Here is a 26,466-nt window from a genome sequence, read left to right on the forward strand (position 1 = left end):
AAAATTAATCTCAACGAATTAAACAGTCTTCTAAAATTTTAACTAAGTATTATAGCATATACCTCTACGGTACAATTTTACTTATAGTTTTTTGGAGCCTGATATAGAACTTTACTCATTAGTTAGTGAAGGTCCTTTTATCAAACTTAACTTTATTTTAATAATTTAATCGTACCAACGACAGGTTTATACAGGCGTAATAATAAAATATTTGAACAAATAAATAAATAAATAAAGAATAATTAAATTATATTTAAGAGTATAACATTATAATCAAACATTAATTGTTATACAACATTATCATATTATCTCGTTCTTAATTATCAATGTCAGCTGCAACATTTTGTGTGTGTGTGTGTTTTTTTTTTGTAATGACATGATCAACCATCAGCTTTTGCAATTTAACGCCTTATTCTTCTTCTTCTTCAGTTGAGCCAGTTAGCAATTCAATCAAAGCAGCTGTATCAATGAAGCCCTTATCGTCAATAACCATTTGTTCGAATGCATCTTCAACTTCGTCTTCCGAGAATTTGTCATTACCCCAGTTCGTCAAGGCATAACGGAGTTTTTCACTGTCAATCTTTCCATTCATATCAAAGGTCTTGAAGGCAGCGATGACAACTTCATCGTCATCTTGTCCACCACCAGACATGCGCTCAGCAAACAAAGTAAGCAATTGTGTAAAGTTAAGTGGACCCGAAGCTTCACCAAGCATATCATCTAATTCTTTGTCAGAGGCAAGTTTGCCAAGTGCGTCAAATGTGGAACGCAAATCATTCTTTCCAATGACACCATCCTTATCGTTGTCCATAAGTTGGAAAGCCTTAATAAAGATTTAGAATGGTCAGTAAATATTTTCATTGGAAAAAATAAAAAAAAAACAGTATTGAAATACCTCTTTGAATTCAGCGATTTGTTTTTGAGAGAAAAGAACAAAAACGCTAGATGGTGCTTTCTTTGCACGTCTGGAAGATGAACCTCTTGTTGATCCACGATCTGATGGAGTAGCGGCAGACGCCGGAGTTTCTGCTGGGGCTTCAGAAGGAGTTGGGGTTTCAGCCGGAGTTTCGTCCTTGGAGGACGCCTTCTTTTTCTTGACCTTCTTCTCCTTATCAGCCTAGTAGAAAAATAAAACAAATTTAATTAACAATTCAAAAATATAATTTTTTTTTTTCGAATTTCTTAATAAACATACAATAACATGTATTATTATACAACTGTCTATATACGGTAAGGTTCATTCTTTTTTACAGAAAATAATGTATAGATCGTGTATCAGAATCTAAAAATAACGTTTCTCAAAATAATTCAACAACCTTGTTTTCTGTCTGAATAAACAGCTATTTTTGTGTTTATGTTACATAAGTCTCTTCTTATAATTTTTAGAAAACAAATAACATTTTTTATGATTCTTGGCTCAAAATATCATTTAAAAATTAAGGTGAAGTTAATTTGAAAAGAAATACAAATAAATTGCCCATGAAAATACACAGGAATTTCTAAATTGGTTAAAACTTTTGAGAAAATTGGAGGAACATTGGAAATCTTCTTGGTGATTTAAAAATATTGATTTTTCACTCGAAAAATATTTTAATAATAATGAAAGTTCTTTTAAACTGAATTCTTTTGATTTTTATTTCAATTGTATCGAAATTTATAATTTCAAATTAGATTTCAAAAAAATTGATGTTCTAAGAGCTGCTCTTGATAAAATGTATTGTTTTTTCTTTCATTAAATCATTTTTATTTAATAATATAACTTTAGTTTATAATGCACCTTTTCTACTTTTTTTAATTGTAATAAATAATTGTATACAAAAATATAAGAATATATCTATCTTACCATTATTGTTGTTCGTGATCACTAAAGTAACAAGTTGAATGAACAAAAGCCCCTGAGCAACTAAAAGTAAAATTCGAATTAGTACCACAGTAGCATTCGTAAATACTAACTCTCCTTTTTTAGTAGGAAAAGCAATTTTATGTGTATATTATTATAACGATGTTTCTAAAATTAGTTTTGTGTGTAAAATTATTGTGTGTATATTGAATAGGTACTCTTTCTCTGTACTAAAAATGTGTGAAGAACGATATTTGTGATAGTCTGAATGGAAACTTCAGTGTATGCGATTCACTTGTAGATACTTCGATGACATTTTTTTGGCACACTTCCAAAATTTTATTACATATTCAAAATGAGAACCGAGTAAATTTTAGCGTATAATATTTTCTCAAAACACTCGTGTTATAATTGTATTATTAGAAAAGCACACAATTTTCATCTTAAATATAGAGAGAAAAAATTAATTTATCTTGAAACTATAGTATTTATTTACATCCACATAATATTATAATTATACTACATAGATATGTTTACACTTAAAGTATATGGATTCAACATTCACTATTAAAGGATGTTTAGTGTAGACTTTGGTGCAGTTTTTATATTTTTTAGGAAAAATGATTCTCAACTAACGACGATGGTTCCAAGTCTCAGCCTAATTGTTTTTAAGCTTTTGTTGATTTTTATTATATTTAATTTGTTTTCTTTTAATCAATTTTCAAATATAGTCAAAACATTAGGTAACAAATTAACTTTTTTGATAAACTCGTTCTCCAAAAACAGAGCTTCCAATTCGCACCATAGAGCTTCCTACTTCAACCTAAATATAATGTAATGAATAAATACATGAACAGAGCATCATGGAAAAACAATATTCTCACAGCATGTTCATAATCATTAGACATCCCCATAGATACAATAATTTCATCGGCTGTCAAACTATAAATATGGTTGTAAACATTCATCAAAACTTGAAAATCAGGGTTTGGTCCCTCTTCCAAACTATGACCATAAGATCCGATAGTCATAATACCTATAAATTTTAATGATAGAAATTCGTTCATTTTGCTGAAAGTTAATCTAAATTAGAATAATAACCTTTTACAACCAAATTAGTACACTTTTCTTTCACATATTTAAACATATTGCAGGCATCTTCGGGAGACACTCCATGCTTTTCTAATGAGAAAAATTAGTGGATTAAAAGTTAAGATTCATGTTTATTGTAAATCTGTCATTTCACGAAGAATCACAACTATGCAAATTTAAAAAATTTTCCAAGTGGATCATTTTACTCGCATTTTTCATGCATTTACAATGTTTATAATGGTTTTTTGATCGTGTGATTTTCCGTGATTTTTTTAATTAAAGTAAAACTTTTTCCAAATGTTCCCTTTAACATTTGTATGCCTTCCTTCCCTTAATGTATGTACCTGACTCAGCACTTGTATTTACTTGTATCAATACTTTTAGCTGATAGTTGGTTTCTTTCTTTGAAACCGCGTTGTTTAAATTATCTGCAAGCTTTATGCTGTCAATTGTTTGGATCATGTATAAGTTTTGCACCGAAAGCAACTAGGAAATCAATATTTTTAGTTTCAAAAAACACATGACTAAAAAAAATGTTTTCTTACTTTGTTTATTTTATTACTTTGCAAATGACCAATGTAATGCCAGTTGATGTCGGGACATGTTTCTCTGATTCTCTTATCTGCTGCCTTTTCTACTAATTCTTGGACATAGTTTTCTCCGAAATGACGTTGTCCTCCTTTGTAAGCTTCCAATATCAATTCGACAGGTTTAGTTTTACTCACAGCTACTAGGCACGGATAAGCTGTATTGATTGTCTAGAAAAAAAAGGCTACTTAGGAGAGATAAATGTATATTTAAGTTGAAAACTAAATATATAACCTTTGGTCTCCTCAAATATGCTTGTTTAATTCGTTCATTAATATCTTTTATATTTTTTGCTATGTCAGATTGCGACATTGTTTTTAATTGACGAATGTAAATATTAAATATTTTCATTTTGAAGAATCATAAATGTACACCTCATGAATACTTATGTCATTTGAACATTTTTTTATTTAAAAAGAAATACGTTAGTATTTAATTTAGTAATCAAATAAAATGTTTCTCCTTTCACATGTGTGTTTATAGGCGTACTATGGCGTTAAAAGCTCCTATATTGCAACTTTATATTAAATATTATTTGTTTACAATAGAAATGTTATTTCCGACAAACAACATTGAGTAGTTGATAAGGTGAGACGGCTAAATTTGATAATTTGAATAAGCAAAAGCCAAATCATGTGAATCAAAATCATGATATTTGTAAATAAAACATTTTTTTTTTTTGATAATTTTTATTACACATTGTACTATTTATATAATGTATCGAATACAATCTTCTTACTTATTTAAAAAATAATAGAATTTTCCTATATATTTATGAAAAATGCTATTAATAGCAACTTTATATAGTATTGAATTTATAAGGTGGAGCTTGAACTTTTAAAAAAACAGTAAGGCGGACCTTTTATAACTTAAATACAAAACTTTTTTTAACTGCGAAATTTTGTAAAAATTGGCAGTATTTTTCATAAAAACTAAAAATTTTAAAAAAGTCTAAACTAACATATTCTCGATATTAAAAATTATATAAAATTTCGCCAAAGCAAAATTTTCTTCTTCTTTGATGGACATCACGATAAACTCAGTTTTTTTCAAATTCAGTTTTTTTTTATTTCTATTACAGTTTTTTGGAAAAATCGGGAAAAATTAAAACCGTGATTTTGGTATTTTTTAGAATGGAATGCACTGTATACATATTCGATATTAATGTTCGAAATAAATTTATAAACGTTTTTTGAATTTCACAAAAACTAAATTAATTGACAAACATTTAAATTATCTAATAGATAACAAAAAAAAATAAATATTTTTGAATTTTTTATTTTTAACGTTGATTATTTAGGTACATTGAATTAATTTTATTTCATTCAATATTTTCATTTTATATCTTGATTTTTTTGACATGATTTCGATTTTTTTTACATGTTATTTATTTTTTCTTCAATTTTAATTTATCAAATTTTCAATTTTTTAAACGGTCCTGGAAAAAGTGCGGGAACCTGGGAACCTCGTTCCCGGGAAAATTAAAAAAATCATAAAAAAATATTGAATTTTTAAGAGTAAAATGGGGATATTTTATAATTTAAAAATTAAAATTTGTAGAATTACTTAAAAAAAATAGAGAAAGTAGTCGTCTAAAGAACGACATACTAAACCGCATTTCGAGATTGCATATGTATATTTGCTTTTCGTACTCCTTATTCCAGATTTTTTACTCCATATTTTACATTTTCATACTCCATATTTTACATTTTCATACTCCTCATTTCACATTTTCAAACCCTCCATTTCACATTTTCGAACTTCTCATTTCACATTTTCAAACCCCTCATTTCACATTTTCGAACTCCTCATTTCACATTTTCGAACCCCTCACTTCACATTTTCGAACCCCTCATTTCACATTTTCGTACTCCTCATGACCCTTTCACAATTCCATACACCTCATAACCCAAGGAACTGCCCACAGACCTTCAGGGTCCTTAAATAACTAAGAATTACAAAAAAAAAATTTTTGGGGCACAGGTGACACACACACACACACACACACACACACGGACGACAAGTCGAGTTTAATACCGCATTTTTTCTTCGAAATGCGGTAAATATATATAAAATTGACTTAATTTATGATTTTTTGCAATATCTTGGGATAAATATAATTTTGGGAAATTAGTTTGGTTCCCGGGAAAAAATAAACTTTTTCCATGTCTGTTTTTAAATTTATATTTTGAGCGTTTTAAGTAATTAGGAAAAATGTTTAATTATTGTACATTTTTTTAAATCAAATTCATTATCATGTTGAAAAAACAAATTTTGTGGTCTCACAATTTCACCAATTAATTTGGTAATGATTGTTTCTTATACATTGGAATGAAAATGTAGAATAAAATCGAAAGATGCATTTGAAAAATAAATAAAAGTAAAATAAAAATATTTCTTATTTTATCAATAATTCACATCTTAAAAAAAGTTTTTGAACAAACAATGTCACTTTAAAAAACTGATCAAATAATCATTATATCTATGTACCCAAAAATACAAAAGTCATTTTAAATCAGAAAAACATTTATAATAGCCACTGCCATTGTAATAGCTTAATTGGTTTAAATTAAGTCAAGTATACGTGTTTTCAATTTGATCATCATAATAGGATTAAATACAATAAAATAAACTAGAAAATATGCCTGACTTTCGTAGAAAACAAACAATATACCTGGAGAACAATGTATTGTTACAATGACTATAGAGAATAGTTTTTAACAAAAAGGACTTATTGACGAACACAATGAAAGTTAATTTATTTTGAAGTAGAAAATAATTTCATTTAATAGACTGAGGTAAACACAACAACCAGAAATAAAAGAAACATAATGTGATGAACAGAAGCAAATTGGGTGTTTCAATTGTTCAAAAAAATAAAATCTTTGTCATACTTTGTTAAAAATAAAATATAATTTTTATGTTTAGATTTATAATAATGTTTTTATTGGTTTTTTTTGGGAAGGTGTATGATGCACAAACATAATTGCTTTAAAGTCAAAATGAATTGTTATTGAATGATCTGTTATTGAAAAACGTCAATGTGATGGATATCTTAATAGTTATTTTTATTTACTTTATAAGAGTCAGAACCAAATTAATTTTAAAATTACTGTGAAATTTACTATAGGTTCTTATAAGTATGTTTAAATAAGAAGCTGTCATGATTGTTACTATGTCATATATACTTAGATTTTTTGGTATCAAAAGAATCGTAATTGTTAATTTAATATGAAAATATTCCTTTAAAAGAAACCTTGTTACAATTTTTAATAATTATATACATACTCGTAATTTATGCATAGACTTCTTGGTTGTTTAAACATCTGTTAGTTTTAAAATAGATAAGTAAAAATTATCTTGAGGTAACATTTAAAAAGGTAACGCCCAACAACTTACCACCCTGGCAGTTCTTTAAGTAACCCATAAAATTACTTTATTTTTTACTGCTTAGATAGTTGACAAATTTCTTAATGTATATTATGTAGTTACATAAAATTAAACCTCTGTTACTGTGAAATTCTTTGCGGTTATTCATTGATGTGTACATCATACATTATATTTCTCAAATTTTAGATGTGTTTGTTGTTTCATTTTTCGTAAAATAAATATTTAATTAAATATTTATATTATTAAATATTTTTCGTCGGAAATAGATATTACAGCATAAAGAAAGCATCAGGAAAAATAATATAAAAATTGATCAGAGCATTAAAAAATTGCGTTTTTAATAAAAAATTTCTGATGAGAAACATTTAGCCTCTACGTATATATAAACATGTCCATAAACATAGAATGGATGGCTCTTTAAGCTCTGTTTTACCTTGTTTACCTTTTTTTTTAATTAATTTTTTACTGAAAAACTTTTAAGCAAAAAAGAACTTTTGATTTTTTTTTGAAAGAGCAGTATTACCCCTAAGTAGACTTCGTTTTACGTACTCAACATTTTTTTTTGCTTTTCAAAGCAACTCTTCATCGAAAATAACTAACTAATCAATCTTACTTTCAAATCAAAAATTTTCCTTTATTTATGACATAAATATTGCCCTTTACTGGGTACTCATTAATAAAGATCATTAAAATCTTTCTTGATTTTCTATGCAAGTACAATTTTTTGAAATTTTAACTAAGCCGTTTAAGTTTCTTTAAGTCAAAGTTTAATTCAGAACTTCTTTTGGCTCTGGTATTTATTATAGGTATTTTTGAAGAAAGAAATTTTAGGCAGATTTTTTATTATTTCGCATGTTCATAAAAAATTTTTACAGTATTGTTTGATTGGTATATCAATCGAATATAAATATAGAAGCGCTATATATTCACGCCATTACAGCCTCAAATGAATTTGAATTTAAAACTATATTTTTCTTAAAGATTGGAAAAAACTACTGGACAAAAGTTCTACTTTCATCTTCGTAAGTGTTTTATTTGCTTACAACTAAAATTTTTCGTAAAATATCATAAAAAATTAAATTTTTTGAAAAATTTTATATAAAAAATATTTTAGAAGCCTAAAAAGCCTGAAAAGCCTAACATTTAAAGACCATATTTAGCTTTCGTTAAGTTGCTTGTTTTTTTACCTTTCGAACAAGCTATAATTTGTTAATGTGCACTGCGTAAAACGGAGAATATTTAGAAAAAACTGACTGGTTGATGCCGTATCTCGAAGCTAAAGGGTACCAAAATTTGCCCATTTTCATACAAACTTCAGACCTCAATATCTCAGCTCAGCTAACACTTACGAAGATGAAAGTAGAACTTTTGTCCAGTAGTTTTTTCCAATCTTTAAGAAAACTTTAGTTTCAAGACTGTGCAAGTAAATTCATTTGAGCCTGTAATGGCGTGTATGTATTTCTTTTTTCATTGCGTAAACTTTTTGAGTTCGAGATTTTTGGAATCACCGAGGTAGAAGTCCTTGTTTTGATCCTCAATTACCTTTTGGATACCCATTCTTAACAGTTTTCTTTGCATTCTAATAAGCCATGATCGGAGCATTGCAACATTAACCTTACCTAACACGGATCAAACATAAAACTAAAATGTATATAAATAAAATTAGGCAAGAAGGTACAATGAAAAATGATAATAAAAAAGAATATATTGATGATTTCTTCCATCTTTTTCAGCATTTTTAAAAAGTTTTATTAAAATGAATAAAGAATATTTTAAATACATTTTAAATCTTTTATTCCAACATTTAAACAAATTTACATGACGAAAAAATTTCAATAATTTTCCAACGACTTTTTTGAAATTTAAAATTTTTTGGTAAATTTCAAACTAATTTTTCAATTTTTTTCAGTGAAAATTAGTATAAGCCTTTAAAAAAATGCAATGGTAAAAGTAAAGAGATTTCAATCATTTTTTGATGATTTTTAATCAGTTTTCGTATGTTTTGAAGGTTAAAAACTTAAATGACCATTATCGTTACTCCATTATGCCCTCCTTGGAATTTTTGGAAAAAGTTAGGTGGGTGGTAATGTGAAACATTTTTGCACTTGCCTAAAATTGAAATTTAATATTGTAAAAAAAATTAAAAGCTTTTGAAAATTTCAAAAATCCTTTTACTATGTAGATACAACGGAACTTACGATCTGTTGTCCGTCGAATTTTTGTTGTCCAAACATACAAACAAACGTGATCAACTAATTCAAAATGTCAATACCTTGTCACATAACAAAAATTAATTTCATTAATTCTTTTTAATAACATAATCAACCATCAATGCTTAAACGATGATATAAAAACACACCTTTAAATGTGGAAAAAACATACACTAAATTAAAAAAACATTATACATCTCATGCATATCTTTTTTTTTTATCAAGAAGAACATGTATATTAAAAACCTACATGATTAACATTTAAATTTGTTTAAATTATAACAGGTATCCACTATAAAATGTTTGGTAGATGTTTTTAAATGGAACATCTATACAACATCTATACTATATGTGTTACGAAGAATATTGTTAAAGGTTTATCGTTAAATAAAGAAAATGATTTGTTTATGATATGTCTGTGAACATTTATTAGCCCAATTTAAATAAAATTAGGTGCTGTGTAGTTATTCCTTAACAGAATTTGTTATTTCCAATATTCAATATTCATCATTTAATCATGTTGGTATTTGAATTAAACCTTTGGTAAATTAGAACGTAATTTATAAAACAACGGATTTAAGCGTATTTAGATATTCCTCATAAAAGCAGACAGATTCGTTTATACTTTGAGAATGTAAAAATACGATAATAAATATATTAAATGTTATTCATAAGAAAAAAAAATCATATACTACGCGCTTATACGTTATTTCTCATTTGTTTTGATGAATGATATCTTTAAATCTCTTAAATAAGCGTTGAATTCTGACACTAAAATATAAACACAATGTTTACACTAACCCATTATAGCCGAACATCGTTAGTTGAGTGAAACAACATATTTTCAGAATCATGATTATTTTATCAACCTTAAATCATCAGTATATTAAAAAACGATGAACTTGAATACATGATTAAGTTAAGATTTTTAAATTTCTTTAGCCAAATCGTACGGTACAAAAGTAAAAAGTTAATGGTGTTTCTAATTGAGCTCGCATTTTTCAAGTTGAATTATTAATAAATAAGGGCTTCAGTGCTCCACTAATGATTCGATCAATTTAAGGTATACTAAGAAGAATATAAGAAAACATCTAATAAAGGTAATAAGAAAAAAATAATTTTCAGAAACAATAATTCAAAAAGATTAACATCTGCTTACCTTAATTTTCTTCTCGTGTTTTTATAAATGGACAGTAAAAAGCAACAATAAAATAATAATAACGAGAAGAATGAGAAGAAACATTCCTTTCATGTTAATATAGCATATAAATTATTACCTACAAATTTTATTGCTGTTTATTTTAAATTCTTCTTCTTCGTTTGTTACGTGCTATTAAAAAATGTAAACATACGAGAAAGATGTTTTTGTTAACACCTTTAATATAAATATAATTCAATTCAATTAATTTATATTGTGTGGAGTTAATTGAACGAAAACAAACGAGAAGGTAGATAGCTTACAAATTGAATTCAGATTGTATCCGTATTGACATTGCTTTTCTTAGGACTTATTTAGATGGAAGAGCATTTTTAGAAATACATATATGTTTTTGATTTAGTTAAAAAAAAATTTATTAAAACATTTTTGTACAATTTATATTTTTAAATAATTTTTTATAAACCATATTTGAAAATCCATTTTCTAATATTATTGATCAAAAAAAATCAAATTATTCAATAAATTTTTGAAACAAAAAAAAATTAAGTTGTTTTTGTACCAACATTAATAAAACATTTGGTTCTAAAGTGTTTGCGGCGCAACATGGGGTAATACGTTATGTATCTCAATATGCGAAGATGCTTTTTAATATTACTTTTATAAATGAGGCCCAGATTAAAGATAAATCAAATAAAGAGGCATTATTTTTGCAGGATTACAGATCATCAAAATTTACTGCAATTTCTCTAATTAATTTTTGAATTTATTTTTGTGAAGTCAACGTTATTACGATACAAACTAAACTAAAAACTACTTAGGTTGCTCCAAATTCCATGGACCAAAAGTCGAAAATCCAATAAAGCAAAATAAAAAATAAGTTGAAAATTTTAATTAAAATTACTGTTTTTTGAAATTTTTTCAAAAAAAATTTTACCTAACTTTTTTACAATATTTAAAACTTTTTAAAGTATTTTAAAATAAGTTTTCTTCTCTAAAAATGTTATAAATAAAATAATTTTTCCAATTTTTTTGACAGGTATTTTTATGATTTTTTTTTGTCATTCTGGGACAAAAAGCTCGAAATAAATTTGGAGCGGCCTGAATTATGTTGATTGTAACGAGTTGTGCGCTAAGTCATGATCGAATCATTGAAATATATAATTTTGTCACTCACGAACATCAAAATTTATAAAAAAAAGTGATTTAATTATATTTTAAGAGTTTTATAAGACAACAATTTTTTTGCATACACAGGAAATTTGCGTTAAAAAGATGTTTCCGATTCAAATTTAGATGATTTTTTTTTTAAATTTGGTACGTGACCAAAATAAACTTTTTCCAAACATTTTTTTTTATTTTTCTCAACTTTTGAGTTCAAATTTGGAAATAATATAAAGTAAAATTAATCAAATGTTAAGAATTAATGCTTCACTTCTAAAAACGTTAAAAATTAAAACAAAAAATTTAAAAATATTTATTTATTTTCTTGTTTTTCTCACGAAAATCATTGAAAATGAGAATATTAAATTTATTCGCCCTAATTAATAATTATTAAAAATAAAAATTATTCAATTTTTTTGCTACTTTTTTTTACATTTTTGAACGTTAAACGTTGACAATTGCCATTAAATCAATTTTTGTTTCTATCATATCATATCTTAAATTATAATTTAAGAAAAACTAAAAATTTGTTACTTAAACCTAAATTTCTAAAACAATGACAAAAACATTAAAGTTTTGGTAATAAAAATTTATCTTAGTTGATGTCATTTTTGACATTGCAACATTAAAAAAGTGAAATATAAGACTTAAAAGCTTTTAAAAAATTAGAAAAAAGAACATTATTTATAAACTTAGGCAAGTGCAATTTCAAAAATGTTTCACATGTCCTTCCACCTAACTTTTTACAAAAATCCATGGAGAGAAATCCAAAATTGGTTACAAAAAATTACAAAAAATTCATAACCATTATGAATTATAAAAGTACAGATTTATGTAGAAATTGCGTTCATATTGTTCATAAACGTTCATGATGTTCAACGGTAATAATAACATTCATAATAGCGTAATAATAAGGAAGACAAACCCTTGAACACTCACATATTTAAAATTTATTTTACAAAATTTTGTAATTGTAAAAATTCCCAAAAATAAATTTTAAATATTTATAAGTAAGTATTTAAAAATTTCAAAAAATACTATAACACTGTTCCACAAACTCGGAAGGTGCGTCTATCAGCAACCGGTCCGGTATTTGAAAGTACGCTAAAAATGATGAATTTCCTCATTTTTAGATTTTCCATATCGAATCAGGGAGCTTTTCTACAGCTATCGCCATTTTGGACCTTGAACAACTATTGAGCACCCTAAATGTCAAATTTTTCAAAGAAATCTTTCTCTAACTTTGCACATCGGCTTAAACTACCTAAAATAACTCTCCTGCAAAGTTACAGCATTTTACGACTTCAAAAACGGTAATTACAGGCATCGTATATTTTCTTGAAAAAAATCGTTCCTCCAACGTCTATATTAAAAAATGCAAATTTTTTCAAACTTCAAATTTCCATTGTATCCTATTATATGGCTCAAAAACTAAAACTTTTGTTCCAACACTTTTGGATTTTAGGCAGCATAAGGTATGAAAAGAAGGTCGAAAATCACGTTTTGGCTTGTTTTCATACAAAATCTAATTTTACATAGAAAAACTCCCTGACCCGATACAGAAAATCTAAAAATGAGGAAATTCATCATTTTTAGCGTACTTTCAAATAAAATTGGTCCGGTTGCTGATAGACACACTTTCCGGGTTTGTGGAACAGTGTAATATATACTTCATACGTACTAAAATTTTTTAGTTTCCATAATTTATTAATATTTTGAACTATTTTTTTCCGTATCTTACTCTTTTTTATAGAAAGTAATATTAAGATTTTACAAAAGTCGTTCAGAAAATTTCAAACTTCACTGAATCATTGTTTGCACTATTGAGTCATATCATGTCTCTTGTTTACTCTACAGCAGAATTTTCTTGTCCAATTTACATTAATAGCTGTCATATACCAAAAATTGACATCCAATTGAACAAGGCGTTGAGAATAATATCAGGATCTATGAAATCTACTCCGCTTCCTTGGCTTCCTGTTATGGCTAACATTGTTCCAGCAAAAATCAGAAGACAAGTTGCAATAAACAAATTATATGCTAAATGTGAAAGAAATAAGAATTCACTTCTATATAATTTCCGTCAAAATCTACCTGATACAAGATTAAAAAGAAAACCCCCATGGTCATTTGAAAAACAAATCTTTAACCCAACAATAGAATGGATTACCGAATGGGAAAAATGCGACATTATAAATAAAAGCTTAATCCAAATAAAAAACTTGCAGGATTTGACATCAATCGTGAATCTTGGGTGAAATTGAACCGTGTCAGAAGTAATCATGGAAGATGTAAATATCTTTTAAATAAATGGGGAATGGCAGATAATGGAAGTTGCGAATGCGGAATAATACAAACAATGGATCATTTAATTTTTGAATGCTCATTAACTCGCTTTAACGGGACAAAACTAGAACTTCACAACATCTCCGAAGAAGCCTTACTATGGTTGGCAAACCCAAATTTAAAATTTTAAATTTCATTTGAAAAAATTTGATAATAAAGTCATACGATAATAATAATAATAATGAATCACACGAAATCGCATTATGAAAATTATGAACGTTCATAATTCTCTCCTATACACGTACAAATTTATGTACACGCTGTAGTGTTCATAATGCATTCATAATTCAAAATTCGGGTATGAACGTTATTACCGTGGTAATATGAATTCATGAGTAATTTTCCTAATTCATAACTGAAACGATCTCGCCTGGGTTTATATTTATAATTTTTGTTATTTATTTATATTTTGCTATTTTTCAAAGGAATAGACTAAAATTTACAGAAGAAAAATTAAAAAAATCATATTTTGAACTTTGACAGAAATATTTAAATTTCAATCAAGTCGTTAGAAAATTTTTGATTTTTTTTACAAAAATTTGTTCAAATAAAAGTTAAAATAAAAGATCTAAAATATTTTTAAAATACTCTATAAAATATTGAAGCTCTTAAAAAATAGTGAAAAACATGGAAAAATCATTAATATTCCATTATAATTATTCATTACTCCCACCCTTTACTTTTTAAGGTCCAAAATAATCTAAAAGGAGTTAGGGAGCTTAATACAGTGGTTAGCCTATCGGACTGATGAGCGTAAGATCGTCGGTTCGTGACTCGAAATCATGAAAAACTTTTCTGACTCCTTTCTGAATATTTTAACAACTACAAACTTCGCAAAGCTGTGGAATGGCGTCATAAGAAAACATATTTATTTTTTACTCTAAAATTTTCAAGTACATTTTTCAAAATTTATCATGTCTTATTCTTAATTTTCGTCAATAATAATGTTTCAAGAATGGCTTCTATAAATGCAAGAATCGTCGTTACTAGCCAACTATCTTGCTACCTAATGTATTTGGAACTAAAATACTATGAAGTATTTCTTAAAATTGCAAGTTAATGTCTTAAGATTTAATAAAAATGTTTTCTTTAATTTGTTCGAATTTTCTTCATTATCATTATTCATTATAATTATTTATTTTGTATTTCCTCGGCCATTTTTTAACACTTTTCCATTGATTTGAGCCCATGGTTTTTGGTTTATCTTATTTATATCTTATTGTATGGTCGTTAAAATCAAATACATTTCCACTTATTTTTTAAACAAGATAATTACAAATCACTTATCAAAAATTCATTTGCTCTATGATTCAACATCACAAAATAGAAACTCCCTTTTAATAATATAACCGGAGTTAATAGTTGTATATAATGAACTACTTTTACCCTCATTTTACCAATTTGTTTTTTCCTTTAAAAATTTTGTTCTTGTATTAAATACATTTATCTGGTTAACAACTCAATCATTTTATTTACAGTTATTTGATAGGGATCTGATTCGCTTATTGTGTTTTGTAACCCTTGGGAAGGGATCAACATTATTGTCGTCGTATCAAAAATAATGGATGGTACATATAGAAATAAAATGAACAGTCGATTATGTTATAACAAATTTTCACTCTCATAAATCAAATTATCAAATCATCATTATGGGGTGGATTTTCCCCTTGGCTGTAAAACAGTTCATGCATTTAAATTTCGTTGTTTTACTCATAAAATCGGCAACTTTTTTAACCGATACATACTTCATTTTCTGGGAAATTTGAATTCAACTTAAATGACATCACTTAATTAACAACTGAATCTTCAGTTAAATTGTTAAAGTAATGGTATTTGAATTATTTCTAAAACTTTCTTGCACAAGGGAGGAGTTTGTTTAACTTATTTGATAAAAATAAAATAAATGTATCAAGAGCCCATGGTTTAAAGTTGGTGTCACATGTTCTCATAATATGAACATAAATTATAAATGATCTGAACAAAAATACCAAATCCAAAAATTTCGACCATGAAATAGGTCATTCAGAAGTTTGGAAAATTTTTTTAAACATTTTTCTTTCACGTCTCGAATTATTTTTTACCATAAAACAAGTTTTTTGTCGCATTTACAACCAAAGTGTCCTGAAATCGAAGTTTGATCAAGTAAAAACGAATCTCGCAAAACCAATTAAATAAAGCTTCTATATGGTATTCTTATTTTTTTTATATATGAGAAGCTTTCAATTAATACCAAAGGCAGAATTAGAATGCTTTACGTAGTATTTGCTAAAATAAACAATTTATTTTAAAATACATTTTACAATTATTGAAAATACTTATTTAAGAGTTTGGAATAAAAAAGTGTAATTTAATCACCTTTAAATTTATTTTCAACTTTTTGTTTGGTTTTCAGTTGCCTTTAGGTACGTTTATTTATTTGAAAATATTTCGAACATATAGCATACACAATATACATTCATATATATTCTTCACAGAAAAAGGAACATAAAAAGATCAACTCAGGCAATAAATCATAAGTAATTATAATGTAAAAAAAGATTATATGCTTATTAAAGTGTAAAAGCAAACATCTTTATGGTTTTATTTTCTTTTTGTTTCTTAATGATATTGATTGAAAGACGTCGAAAGAAAGAATAGAAAATCTTATAGTTTTTTGAAAAGTCAATTGTTCTATATGTACCTACTTTTAAAATTGATTTTTTTTTAAATTATCAAAAATAAATAAAATAAAATAAAATAAATAAAGATGACATATTTGAATTGGTATAAGTAATATTAATTGATATTCTCGCTCAAAATGTAATTTACCGAAGCTTGTTAAACGAGTATCTAAAACTGATGTTATTAACAAATCATATCATATAAATTTGTAAGAGAAAATTAAAGTAAATAACGCAAAATAATTACATTATAAGGCTATAAGCTCAAAGCAAACTTGCGAAAGATTCAATAAAATAAAATAAGTAGCTTCCATTAAGTCTGCGTTTGGAGTTTTGATATCTCAACCATTTAAATAGTTTCATCCAATCAAAACTTGTAAAAATAGGGCGTTACTTTTTTGAACATGCGTGGAAAATCTGATTAATATTTAAAGTACAAAAATAAACAACTTTTGATTAAAACACCAAGAATCAATCTTTACATTTCAACGCAGTACTAAATTAAATATGCTGAAGCACCGCCCTCTTTGCACTCGACAGCAAGCAGCTGCGTTAAGGAAAGAAGAAGATTTCGTTTTATTTAGTGTGAAACCGTCGTAGGAGTCAGTTATCGTATCATTGGATTGTGTAATATGTACGTTGTAAAAAAAAAAAATAATTGCTCAATTAAAACTTTGTACTAATTATTAATAAACATACGCAAGTGATAACTTACTTAATTGGACAAAAAAATAATATATATATAAATACATATATTAAACAATATTAATGCAAAAATTCTGAAATATCTTCTAATATCCGACGGAGAATATGTGAAATTCTTAATCGAACAAAATAAAATTAGTTAAACCAGAAGTGATTAGTGGAAGTGAATGTGAAAAATTCAGATGTAATGATAAATTATGCCTCTGGCTCCGACAACAGTAATGGCCATGCCTACGTCAAAGCCCAAAATTGGTTTTAGTATAGACTCTATTGTTGGAAATCGTTTTCCAAAAAAAGTTTCCATAGACTCGGAAGTTAATCGTTCCTCAAGCCCAAACAGTGAATGTAGTCAAAACACTGATCATATAAATCCTCAGATATTCGCATCTGACATACAAAAGGCACTCCGAATTGGATCTCCTGACGAATTATATAATAGACTATCAAGCTATGAAAGCGTGTCTCCACCAGCAAATTACCAGTCGACAAGCAATGAAAATAGCAAAACTTTACAATATCAAACAAAACATGACTCTCATTCAAAAACCGATATCATTAATAGAAGTCCGTCGCCAATGCAAGAGAACGATTTAAGTGAAGCTACAAAGACTCGAAAATTGCATTCACCATCATGCTCCCCGACATCAGCTCCCATTATTGTTCCGGGTATTCCTGCTGGCTTAATAAGACCGTTACCTCAAACTGTGCCAAATGTAAACGACTTCAAACCAATTGCACCTTATATGCACTCATCAGATATTGTTCCACCGCACAGTCCACACTTTATAGCAGCACAATTCACTGCTGCAGCTCTAGCCAGCCAAGCATTCTCCCCAACAGTACCTCAGCACGTAACTCATTTACACAATTCAAATTTAACAAGAGATAGTTATCCTTTGTATCCATGGCTGTTAAGCAGGCATGGTCGAATTTTTCCCCACCGATTTCCAGGAAGTAAGTGAATTCTAAATTCGATTTATATTTATAAAACTTAAATTTAAAAATTAACTATAAATACGACCGGTCCAATTTTTTTTGTCCTATTCTCCATTTTCGTCTTTTTTCATATTTTTCAAAATTATTTTATAATATTTTCAATTTTCAAACTTTTTTGTATTGAAAATTGCATTTAAACTTATTTTAACACGAATTTTCAAAATATTTTTTTTTATTTTTAACTTTAAAGTCTCAATGTAAAAACATCTGAAATATTTATTAGACCCCACATCCCCACATGTTTTTGGGATAAAAAGGCCGAAAAAAATTTGGAGAGGCCTAAATATTAAAATAAAATAATATTTATTAAAAAATTTTTATTTTAAAAACATATTTATATTTTATTTATTTTTTTTTATTGAAAAACGATTTTTGAAAATCTGAAATTATCTCTTAAACGTTCAATTTAAAATCTTTTATTTAGTATTTACAACAGGAAAATTTTTAATCACAAGATAATTATAATATTGATTTAAATTTTAAATATAAAACTGCATGAATATTTTAATATAAGATTATTCTAAATCTATGAATTTTTGTTTGATTTTATTCTCACTTTTAGACTTTCTATTGCAACCTTTTCGAAAACCAAAACGTATTCGTACAGCCTTTTCACCGTCACAGCTTTTGAAGCTTGAGCATGCATTTGAAAATAATCATTATGTAGTTGGGGCAGAAAGAAAGACATTGGCACAACAATTAAGTCTATCTGAAACTCAGGTTAGTTAAAAATATTACATTTTCAATTGTCCAATTTGAATATTTATTAAATTTAATTTAAAGGTTAAAGTGTGGTTTCAAAACAGAAGAACAAAACATAAAAGAATGCAACAAGAAGAAGATTCAAAATCGGGCAGCCACCAGAGAAACAGTAGTCCTCTGAGCTGTGATGAAGATGAGTTAATAGATATGGAAATGGATGAATATCCTAGTGATGATGAAATTGAAGAAGATCAATGAGATTCAAGGTATAGTTTTCCTACCAAAACTCGTATTTATTAATTAAATTGGTCAACATTTATTTTTTACATTTATAAAAAGTTGATAAAATAAAAAAAAAATATATTCACTTATTTTATTTAGTGTTGATTAGTGTTTTTGCATTTAGAAACAAGAATCTAAGACATGAATAGCATGTTAAATAGTAAGTTAAATCTATTAAAATTAAAATTATTAATAATTGTATGATAAAATTTAAAAAAAAAATAGTGTAAAAATACATAGTAAAAACAGTGGTATTAATTATAAATAAAAAAATGTTTCGTGCCAAATTTTCAATCATGATAAACAGTAAATAACTTTTGTTTTTTATGTATTTAAGTAAACTACAAAGGTAAGTAAAAATTAATTATCATCAACAATATTGATCACTTTCATGTATTCAGATATTAAAAAACGTCTAAAATCCATTCATTGCTATAAAATATTTGAAAATTTACAAAAATGAAAACAATATGTTAACAAGTTTTTTGATATGTCAAATTTCACGTATCCTAAAGTTTAAAATTATCCAATTTTTGTTCCTTTATTTTGGTGTTTTGTTTGCAAATATGCGAATCACAGTTTCGATGGATTGCTCCTATTGGCAAAAAAACATTTTTAAATCAGATTTTCAAATTAATTCTATTGTTCTCTTTTGCTAATGGGTTTTGAATTGTTCCTTCATACAATAAAATTTATAATTTTTTTCCTTTTTTGGTACATCAAATGTGCGGAAATTTGTAAATAAATTTTAAATGGCTTGGGCAAAAACACGTGTAAAAGTTGAAAGAATTCTTTGAAAAATTGCCGAAATGACAATTGAGTTTTTATCTGTTGACACCTCAATAACAAAAGAACGGAAAATTTGTATTGAAAAAAAAATGTGAAGAATTCAGCACTTAGAGTTGATTCAAAAAGCAAAACAATTCAACTTACTTTTAAAACTCAGTAACATATTTAATAATTAATAGTACCTCAATTGCATTTAAACGATTGATAAAATAAAAATTAAATAAATTTATATAATGAAATTAAAACCTGATTCAATATATTTATAGTTAAACAAAAAAATTAAAAGTTACATTTAGTAAAGTATTAAATGCAAGTTTAAGTTATTTTAAGTAAATGAAATTAAAACTCAAATTTATTCTTTCTATATGATAAACAAAAAACAAACTTGTATGCTCAAAACTTACTATAAACATAATCTTTTGACAAGCCATGAGCTTATTAAGATGAGCTAAATATTTCTAACGAAAAATTCTTTTAAGAAGCATAGAAAATCACGAACTAACATATCATGTATTTAATAATAATAGTTATTTGTTTGCTGTTGAATCGACTGCTAATTTGCAGTTTAGTTAAAAACATTGCTTGCAGCATGTTATTATTCTTATACTTGTTTTGTAAGTTATTTGGTGAATTCTCCATACAGGTAGAGGCGTTTATTTTAACTCAGTTCAAAGTTAAATCGTTTGCTAAATATTATAAAATCAGTCAATGGTGCGCTAACTTTTTCTCGTTCATAAAATTTTACAAGACTCATTAAATAAAATTGAAATCAATAAAAATTATTATCTTATTTAGGCTAAGAAAAATATATATTTTGTTTCTTAACTACAAAAATTCAAGAGATTTGATCAAAACTTTTTCTTTCTCATCTTTTTCACATAAATTTTATTGAATAAGATTCCCTCTTCACTCCATATTCTGTAAAAATATTATTCAGCTTAGGTCAGTGGTCGGATTGTCGAGCGTAAGGTCGTTTATTCGAGACTCAGTATCATGAAAAAATTTAATTTATTAAAGTCTTTTGGAAACCTTTTTGGGTCGTTACAGGTAAAAAGCTAAGACCCGATTTCCACCGTTTTCTGAGGAAGCTTAAGATTCCACAGTATGAAATACAATAAGACTCCTTGAGAGACCGCCATGCGAGCCATTATCAGCTCTCTTTAACTATTTTAACTAATTTTAAAAATTCAATTAACTTAAAAGCAATTTAATCTCCAGAGCTTTAAAATTTCCTAAATTTTGATTAAAATGACTATAGCACCTAAAGGCTTAAAAATTTCGATCAATGTTTTTAAACACATAACAATTTAATAAGTTTTTGTAACAAGTAATAATTCGTTTTTGAAAAATAAGATTAGTGAAACGTGAAAATTTTTGGTCAAAATGATCGAAAAAATAGAGAAAGTCTTTATTTTCAAATTTTAAATCAAAATTGAAAGAAAATCGAACTTAAAACTTCCCACAATTGAAAAAAATAGAATAAAATTTCGGTAACGTGACTTTTTTAGGTCCAAAGTGCAATTAAAAAGTGTTATTAGTGCAAGTTTAGTCAATTTTTCCAACATATTATATGGACCTCTTTGCTAAGTTTTTTTTAGAAAAAATAACGATCAAAGAATTTTAAAATTATTTTTTAGAAAAATTTTTCAAAATAATTTTTAGAAAAGAAAAAATATATCAATAACAATAGCTTAGAAAATATTTCAAAATTGAACAATTTTATTACTTTTCCATACGAAATAGTACTTAAAACGAAAATCTACATAAAATGTCTACATCCCTATGTATTTTATTTCAAAAATGTAACGCGAAACAGAAAACATTTTTGGACCACCCTTAGGTAATAATTAAATTCAATAAAAAATTTAGAAATAGAAATAATATAACTAAAACTAGTTAGTTAAAATAAAATTTTTGGTTTAAAAACGTTTTTTCGCATTTCGAATAAAAAAGTCATAGAGACATTTCATAAATCGTCTGAGTACGAAAAACGTTCATTAGATAAATATACCTAGTAAACTTGCTAAACTGTGTAGATTTGGAACGCGATTTACAATTTTAGAATGGAATGCACCCCATATGATTGTTTGGTTTGCCGTATTAACCTTCGGAAGAAAATTAGGTAGTTTTAACTCTTTCTTTTTATATCATACTTAAATTAATAAGGTAAGATTCAAATTATTTTAAAATATTTCAAATAATTTAAAGTATGTTTTTGTAAATGTTTTCCGACATTTTTAAGCTAAAAGTCAATATCATAAGCATGAACAACACGGATTGCTAAACAAAATAAAATTTGGTAAAATTTTTTTATAGTACTTTATTTTTTATAATGAGTAAATATTTTGAATAATATTATCTACAATTCTTTTTAAATATAATTTTTAAAGTTTTTTAAGACAATAATAATGATATGATATCATATGAATAAACAAAGGTTAAAAAATAAATGTTTTTTTTATATTTTTATTTTTATCTTCTTAATTTAGCATGAACAGTTATCTCCATTTGAAACATTCGACTCAGTTGGATTTAATTTGATTGGATCCGGGAACTCACTATAAATGTTTTCCTAAAAAACAATTTAAAAAATAAAGTAAATAGAAAAAAAGAGGAAAAAAATAATATTCAACATACGTCACTTTCTTGTGCTAATGCGTTCTTTGCGATTGTTTGAAAGGCTAAGTCAACATTAATTCCTTCTTTCGCAGAGGTTTCAAAATACGGAATGTCATTTTTCGATTGACACCATTGCTGCGCTCTTTTAGTAGACACCTGATGTTTAAAAGTAATTTTTAATTATTCTTTTACCACTAGATCTTTATTTAAAATGGGTATATTTGGAAATATTTGAATTCTGCTTACCGCTTTGTTTTCCAAGTCAATTTTGTTTCCTAATACAACAAAAGGAAAGTGTTCCATGTCACGTGGGCTAGCTTGAATCAAAAATTCGTCTCGCCAAGAATCTAAGTTCTTAAAAGTATTCGGGGCTGTTGTATCGAATACCAAAACGCAACAATCTGCTCCACGATAAAATGCGACACCAAGTGATTGAAATCTCTCCTGCGAAAAAACGAGTATGTATATGTTTTGAAATATTTTTATCTTAGAATAAAAAATGAACTTTGAGGATTAGTGTTTGATTTTTATTCCAAAATTATGTTCAGATGGTATATGGAAATATATATGCAAGTGATTTAAACAGTGTATGTTTATTATATCATGTACTCTACTATATCATGTAAATAATCCAATTAAGCAAAAATTGAATAGTATTATTTATATTTAGAAAAAAAACCAAACTATATACTTAAGTGTATAAAAAAACCATAAAACATACCTGCCCAGCAGTATCCCAAATTTGCATGGTGACAACACGATCATCTATTACAACTTCTTTTGTTAAAAAATCTGCCCCTATTGTAGCCTTGTATTGATTAGAAAATCTTTTATTAACATACTGGTTCATTAACGAAGTTTTTCCAACGCTGCTATCACCCAAAATTATTACTTTGAGTAAAACCTTTTTGCGCGTAGACATTTTTTGTTGTTTATTATGTATCTATTTTAGGAAAATGCAACAAATATTTATTAAAAATAATAAAAAATTTGTATGAAACTATTGATACGCTTACATAGTTATCTACGTAGTTATTTAATGTGAGACAAAGAGAAGTCTTACTTACGAACTTTGGGGTACTTTTACTGGTCTAAAACTTCAGTTTAAATCAAAACAACTTAAATTTGTAGATATACAAACGAAATTTTTAAGTTTTAATCAGAAAAAGTTACTTAAAAATGTAATATTTTTAAATAATTGTCCTTTGTGAGGTTTGATGAGAAACTATGCAATTCGTGAAACGTATAATGAGGCGTTAGCCCTTGAGGAATCATGATACCCTCAATATCAGTGTGCGTGTGAGATGTGTCATGATTTAAAATTTCTTCTCTAAGTAGTTTTTATTACCTATTTAACATTGTTAGGATATTATTAGGATTAATTAGGATATTGTTAGGATTACTAGGATATTAAGATTTACGTTGGAGCCATGCATCTGTTTATTGGCAAATGTGAATATTTTTAGTCATGTTAATTATTTAATATAATACACATCTTTAAGGGTTTGCGAGGCGTTTGTTTACGTGAATATTTACTTTATAATTTTGAGACTCTACAAAGTGTGCATCTAAATAATATAGGTAAAAAGTAAGTTTCGGAAAACAAAAGAATAATAAAAACAAACAATGAATAAAACGGCATTGATTTTGAATATAAATCGTACTAAAAAGCTTAATGCCTTTACTTGTCTAGTAGATATTGATAAAATTGATGAACGTAAAATCAATAAGAAATCTACTTTGCCCTTACATGGCACAACTTTCTGTGTAAAAGATAACTTTTGCACCACAGGAATACAAACGACATGCGGATCAAAGTAATATAAGAGATAGGGGATTTATTTTTTGAAATACTATACTTTAACAGCTTTTTTTGAATAGTATGCTAAAATCTTTTGTCCCTAACTATGATGCAACTGTAGTCCGAAAGCTTCATGAAGCTGGTTCTCTCTTTATTGGAAAAACAAACTTGGATGAATTTGGAATGGGGTAAGATCTTCTAATGTCATGGTGAAAAATGCGTATATCAAACGAATTTTTTGATGAAAGGTCTGGAAGTTGTGATTCTTACTTTGGTCCTGTAAAAAATCCATGGGGGTTTGACGAAAAGAGATGGAAAATAGCTGGTGGTTCTAGTGGAGGAAGTGCTGCTGGTATGTTTATAATTCAATACGTAAGAGTAAAAACAAATTCAAACATTTTATTTATTTCTAATGTTTTAAAAACAAGCTGTTGCCTCAGGAGTAGCTTCGATGTAAGATTTGTTTTCTTGGCTTACAAATAAAATTATCGTTTTTGTATTTAGTGGCTTAGGATCAGATACAGGAGGCTCAACTAGAAATCCGGCATCCTATAACGGAGTTGTCGGTTTTAAACCGACATACATGACATTATCAAGGTTTGGTTTAATCTCGTTAGTGAACTCTATGGATGTTCCTGGAATCCTGACCAGAAATGTTGACTTATGTGCAAAGGTGTATAATTTATTAAAATTTGAAGATGAACAAGATTCTACAAATATATTAACGGGGTATCGAGATCGAAATAGAAAACCATTTAATTTAAAAAAGGCTGTTATTGGTATACCTAAAGAATATTTTTGTCACGGACTATCAGATGAGATAAAAAAAACTTGGATACACCTTGCTGATGTATTAGAGAGACATGGAGCGAAAGTTATTGATATTTCATTGCCAAATACTCTTTCTTCAATATTCGTATATTCCATTTTGAATCAATGTGAGGTTGTAAGCAATATGGCCCGTTATGACGGATTAAAATACGGGCTACGCAAGGACATCAAAAAGAGCACCGAAGCAATGTATGCTAAGACTAGACAGGTTGGCTTCAATGCTGTGGTTAAAAATAGAATATTGGCGGGTAACTTTTTTTTATTGAAAAAAAATTATGAAAAATATTTTGTTAAAGCTCTTAAAGTACGTCGTTTAATTTCTAATGACTTTGAAAAAGCTTTTAATGGGCTCGATTCAGTCGACTTCATACTTTCGCCTGTTACTTTGACAACCGCTCCGTCTCATTTGGAATTTAGCAAATATAAAAACCGAGATCAGTGTGCCTTACAAGATATTTTCACACAGCCAAGCAACATGGCTGGTAAGAAAATGAATATACCTGTTCTGAATTTAAAAAAAACATGATACAATCTATTCTTCTAGGTCTACCAGCAATATCTTTACCAATTAATATATCTAAGGACGGTCTACCCATCAGTTTACAAATTATTGGACCTAAGTATTGCGAAGAAGAATTATTTCAATTTTCTAGCTGGATTGAAACTTACTTCGACTTCAAGAAGCATTACAAATTAATATCATAAAAAATAGAGTTAATATATTCCCTATTAAAATATTGTTGAGTAGGAAAATTTTATATTATATTTTATTTCAATTATCCAGTCATTTGATAAATTAATTTTGCCGAGTAATTATTAACGACTGTCCATAATACTATTGACACAGAATTGGTGCAACCAGTGGGAAATGAACTTAGTTTTCCAAAAATTGAAAAATTATACCTCCCTTCGAAAAGAATTGCTACCTCATTTCTATGTATAATCGATAATATAGCTAAAAGTATGCTGAAATAAAATATATTATTTCGACTAATTATCTTCGCATAAAATTAGTACTGACCTTAAGAAAAATGTTATTATTTTTTGAGCCATATATGTTTTAGAAAAAATATTACTCCTAGATTGAGATGATTCCAGAGCCAATATTTTCCTCTCCGTTTTCACGTATTTAGTGTAATCTGAGGTAATTGAAATGCTGGCTAATTCTTTTTTTAATTTCCTTATTTCGTCATTTTGTTTTCCGCTATGAAATAACCTCCTTGATTCCTGAATATTGAATACATGTTTTTTGATTACATTTAGCATGTAATACAATTATGTTATTAGCTCACCTT

At 27.1% G+C, this 26,466-nt stretch overlaps 5 protein-coding genes across 7 annotated transcripts; 2 read left to right on the forward strand and 3 right to left on the reverse strand.

Moving 5' to 3' along the window:
• Positions 1-224: 224 nt before the first annotated feature.
• Positions 225-1,953, reverse strand: LOC134834791 (myosin regulatory light chain 2). The gene is made up of 3 exons (XM_063849572.1): positions 1,844-1,953; positions 896-1,117; positions 225-823 (listed from the first exon to the last, which is right to left on the reverse strand). Exons 1-3 carry the CDS (start codon positions 1,844-1,846, stop codon positions 410-412), a joined length of 639 nt encoding a protein of 212 aa, XP_063705642.1. The 5' UTR covers positions 1,847-1,953; the 3' UTR covers positions 225-409.
• A 365-nt stretch (positions 1,954-2,318) lies between these two features.
• On the reverse strand, positions 2,319-4,055 carry LOC134834462 (pyridoxal phosphate homeostasis protein). Its single transcript, XM_063849156.1, has 6 exons — positions 3,755-4,055; positions 3,478-3,690; positions 3,277-3,418; positions 2,942-3,022; positions 2,725-2,876; positions 2,319-2,663 (listed from the first exon to the last, which is right to left on the reverse strand). Exons 1-6 carry the CDS (start codon positions 3,869-3,871, stop codon positions 2,592-2,594), a joined length of 777 nt encoding a protein of 258 aa, XP_063705226.1. The 5' UTR covers positions 3,872-4,055; the 3' UTR covers positions 2,319-2,591.
• Positions 4,056-17,351: 13,296 nt separating this feature from the next.
• On the forward strand, positions 17,352-19,185 carry LOC134835128 (homeotic protein empty spiracles-like). Its single transcript, XM_063849995.1, has 4 exons — positions 17,352-17,443; positions 17,519-18,105; positions 18,710-18,867; positions 18,931-19,185. Exons 1-4 carry the CDS (start codon positions 17,373-17,375, stop codon positions 19,105-19,107), a joined length of 993 nt encoding a protein of 330 aa, XP_063706065.1. The 5' UTR covers positions 17,352-17,372; the 3' UTR covers positions 19,108-19,185.
• A 3,054-nt stretch (positions 19,186-22,239) lies between these two features.
• On the reverse strand, positions 22,240-23,782 carry LOC134835699 (ras-related protein Rab-7a). 2 transcript variants are annotated; one of them, XM_063850622.1, is made up of 5 exons: positions 23,607-23,782; positions 23,261-23,482; positions 22,786-22,983; positions 22,558-22,695; positions 22,240-22,492 (listed from the first exon to the last, which is right to left on the reverse strand). In XM_063850622.1, the coding sequence occupies exons 2-5, from the start codon at positions 23,459-23,461 to the stop codon at positions 22,406-22,408; spliced, it is 624 nt and encodes a 207-aa protein (XP_063706692.1). In that variant the 5' UTR covers positions 23,462-23,482; positions 23,607-23,782; the 3' UTR covers positions 22,240-22,405. The 2 variants fall into 2 exon arrangements, with proteins under 2 accessions (XP_063706692.1, XP_063706693.1); XM_063850623.1 differs by having other exon boundaries at positions 23,603-23,782.
• Positions 23,783-24,102: 320 nt separating this feature from the next.
• On the forward strand, positions 24,103-26,188 carry LOC134835697 (glutamyl-tRNA(Gln) amidotransferase subunit A, mitochondrial). Of its 2 annotated transcripts, XM_063850621.1 has the most exons (7): positions 24,109-24,127; positions 24,233-24,356; positions 24,421-24,528; positions 24,589-24,692; positions 24,769-24,793; positions 24,845-25,653; positions 25,716-26,188. In XM_063850621.1, exons 3-7 carry the CDS (start codon positions 24,422-24,424, stop codon positions 25,874-25,876), a joined length of 1,206 nt encoding a protein of 401 aa, XP_063706691.1. In that variant the 5' UTR covers positions 24,109-24,127; positions 24,233-24,356; position 24,421; the 3' UTR covers positions 25,877-26,188. The 2 variants fall into 2 exon arrangements, with proteins under 2 accessions (XP_063706690.1, XP_063706691.1); XM_063850620.1 differs by having other exon boundaries at positions 24,103-24,356.
• The last annotated feature ends 278 nt before the right edge of the window (positions 26,189-26,466 follow it).

Source organism: Culicoides brevitarsis, chromosome 3 (assembly GCF_036172545.1).
Source record: "Culicoides brevitarsis isolate CSIRO-B50_1 chromosome 3, AGI_CSIRO_Cbre_v1, whole genome shotgun sequence".
Classification (NCBI taxonomy): Eukaryota; Metazoa; Arthropoda; class Insecta; order Diptera; family Ceratopogonidae; genus Culicoides; species Culicoides brevitarsis.

Excerpts from the sequence above, each read along its gene's own strand:
- LOC134834791 (XM_063849572.1), bottom strand. Across the intron at positions 824-895 it reads AAATCGCTGAATTCAAAGAG|GCTTTCCAACTTATGGACAA; the intron begins GTATTTCAATAC and ends ATCTTTATTAAG.
- LOC134834462 (XM_063849156.1), bottom strand. The coding sequence starts at position 3,871 with ATGAAAATATTTAATATTTACATTCGTCAATTAAAAACAATGTCGCAA. Across the intron at positions 3,023-3,276 it reads AAATACAAGTGCTGAGTCAG|AAAAGCATGGAGTGTCTCCC; the intron begins GTACATACATTA and ends TTTTCTCATTAG. Across the intron at positions 2,664-2,724 it reads CTAATGATTATGAACATGCT|GTTGAAGTAGGAAGCTCTAT; the intron begins GTGAGAATATTG and ends CATTATATTTAG.
- LOC134835128 (XM_063849995.1), top strand. The coding sequence starts at position 17,373 with ATGGCCATGCCTACGTCAAAGCCCAAAATTGGTTTTAGTATAGACTCT. Across the intron at positions 18,106-18,709 it reads TCCCCACCGATTTCCAGGAA|ACTTTCTATTGCAACCTTTT; the intron begins GTAAGTGAATTC and ends TCTCACTTTTAG. Across the intron at positions 18,868-18,930 it reads TAAGTCTATCTGAAACTCAG|GTTAAAGTGTGGTTTCAAAA; the intron begins GTTAGTTAAAAA and ends TTTAATTTAAAG.
- LOC134835699 (XM_063850622.1), bottom strand. The coding sequence starts at position 23,461 with ATGTCTACGCGCAAAAAGGTTTTACTCAAAGTAATAATTTTGGGTGAT. Across the intron at positions 22,696-22,785 it reads TTGACTTGGAAAACAAAGCG|GTGTCTACTAAAAGAGCGCA; the intron begins GTAAGCAGAATT and ends TTTAAACATCAG. Across the intron at positions 22,493-22,557 it reads CATTAGCACAAGAAAGTGAC|GAAAACATTTATAGTGAGTT; the intron begins GTATGTTGAATA and ends ATTGTTTTTTAG.
- LOC134835697 (XM_063850620.1), top strand. The coding sequence starts at position 24,166 with ATGAATAAAACGGCATTGATTTTGAATATAAATCGTACTAAAAAGCTT. Across the intron at positions 24,794-24,844 it reads GCCTCAGGAGTAGCTTCGAT|TGGCTTAGGATCAGATACAG; the intron begins GTAAGATTTGTT and ends TTTTGTATTTAG. Across the intron at positions 25,654-25,715 it reads ACAGCCAAGCAACATGGCTG|GTCTACCAGCAATATCTTTA; the intron begins GTAAGAAAATGA and ends CTATTCTTCTAG.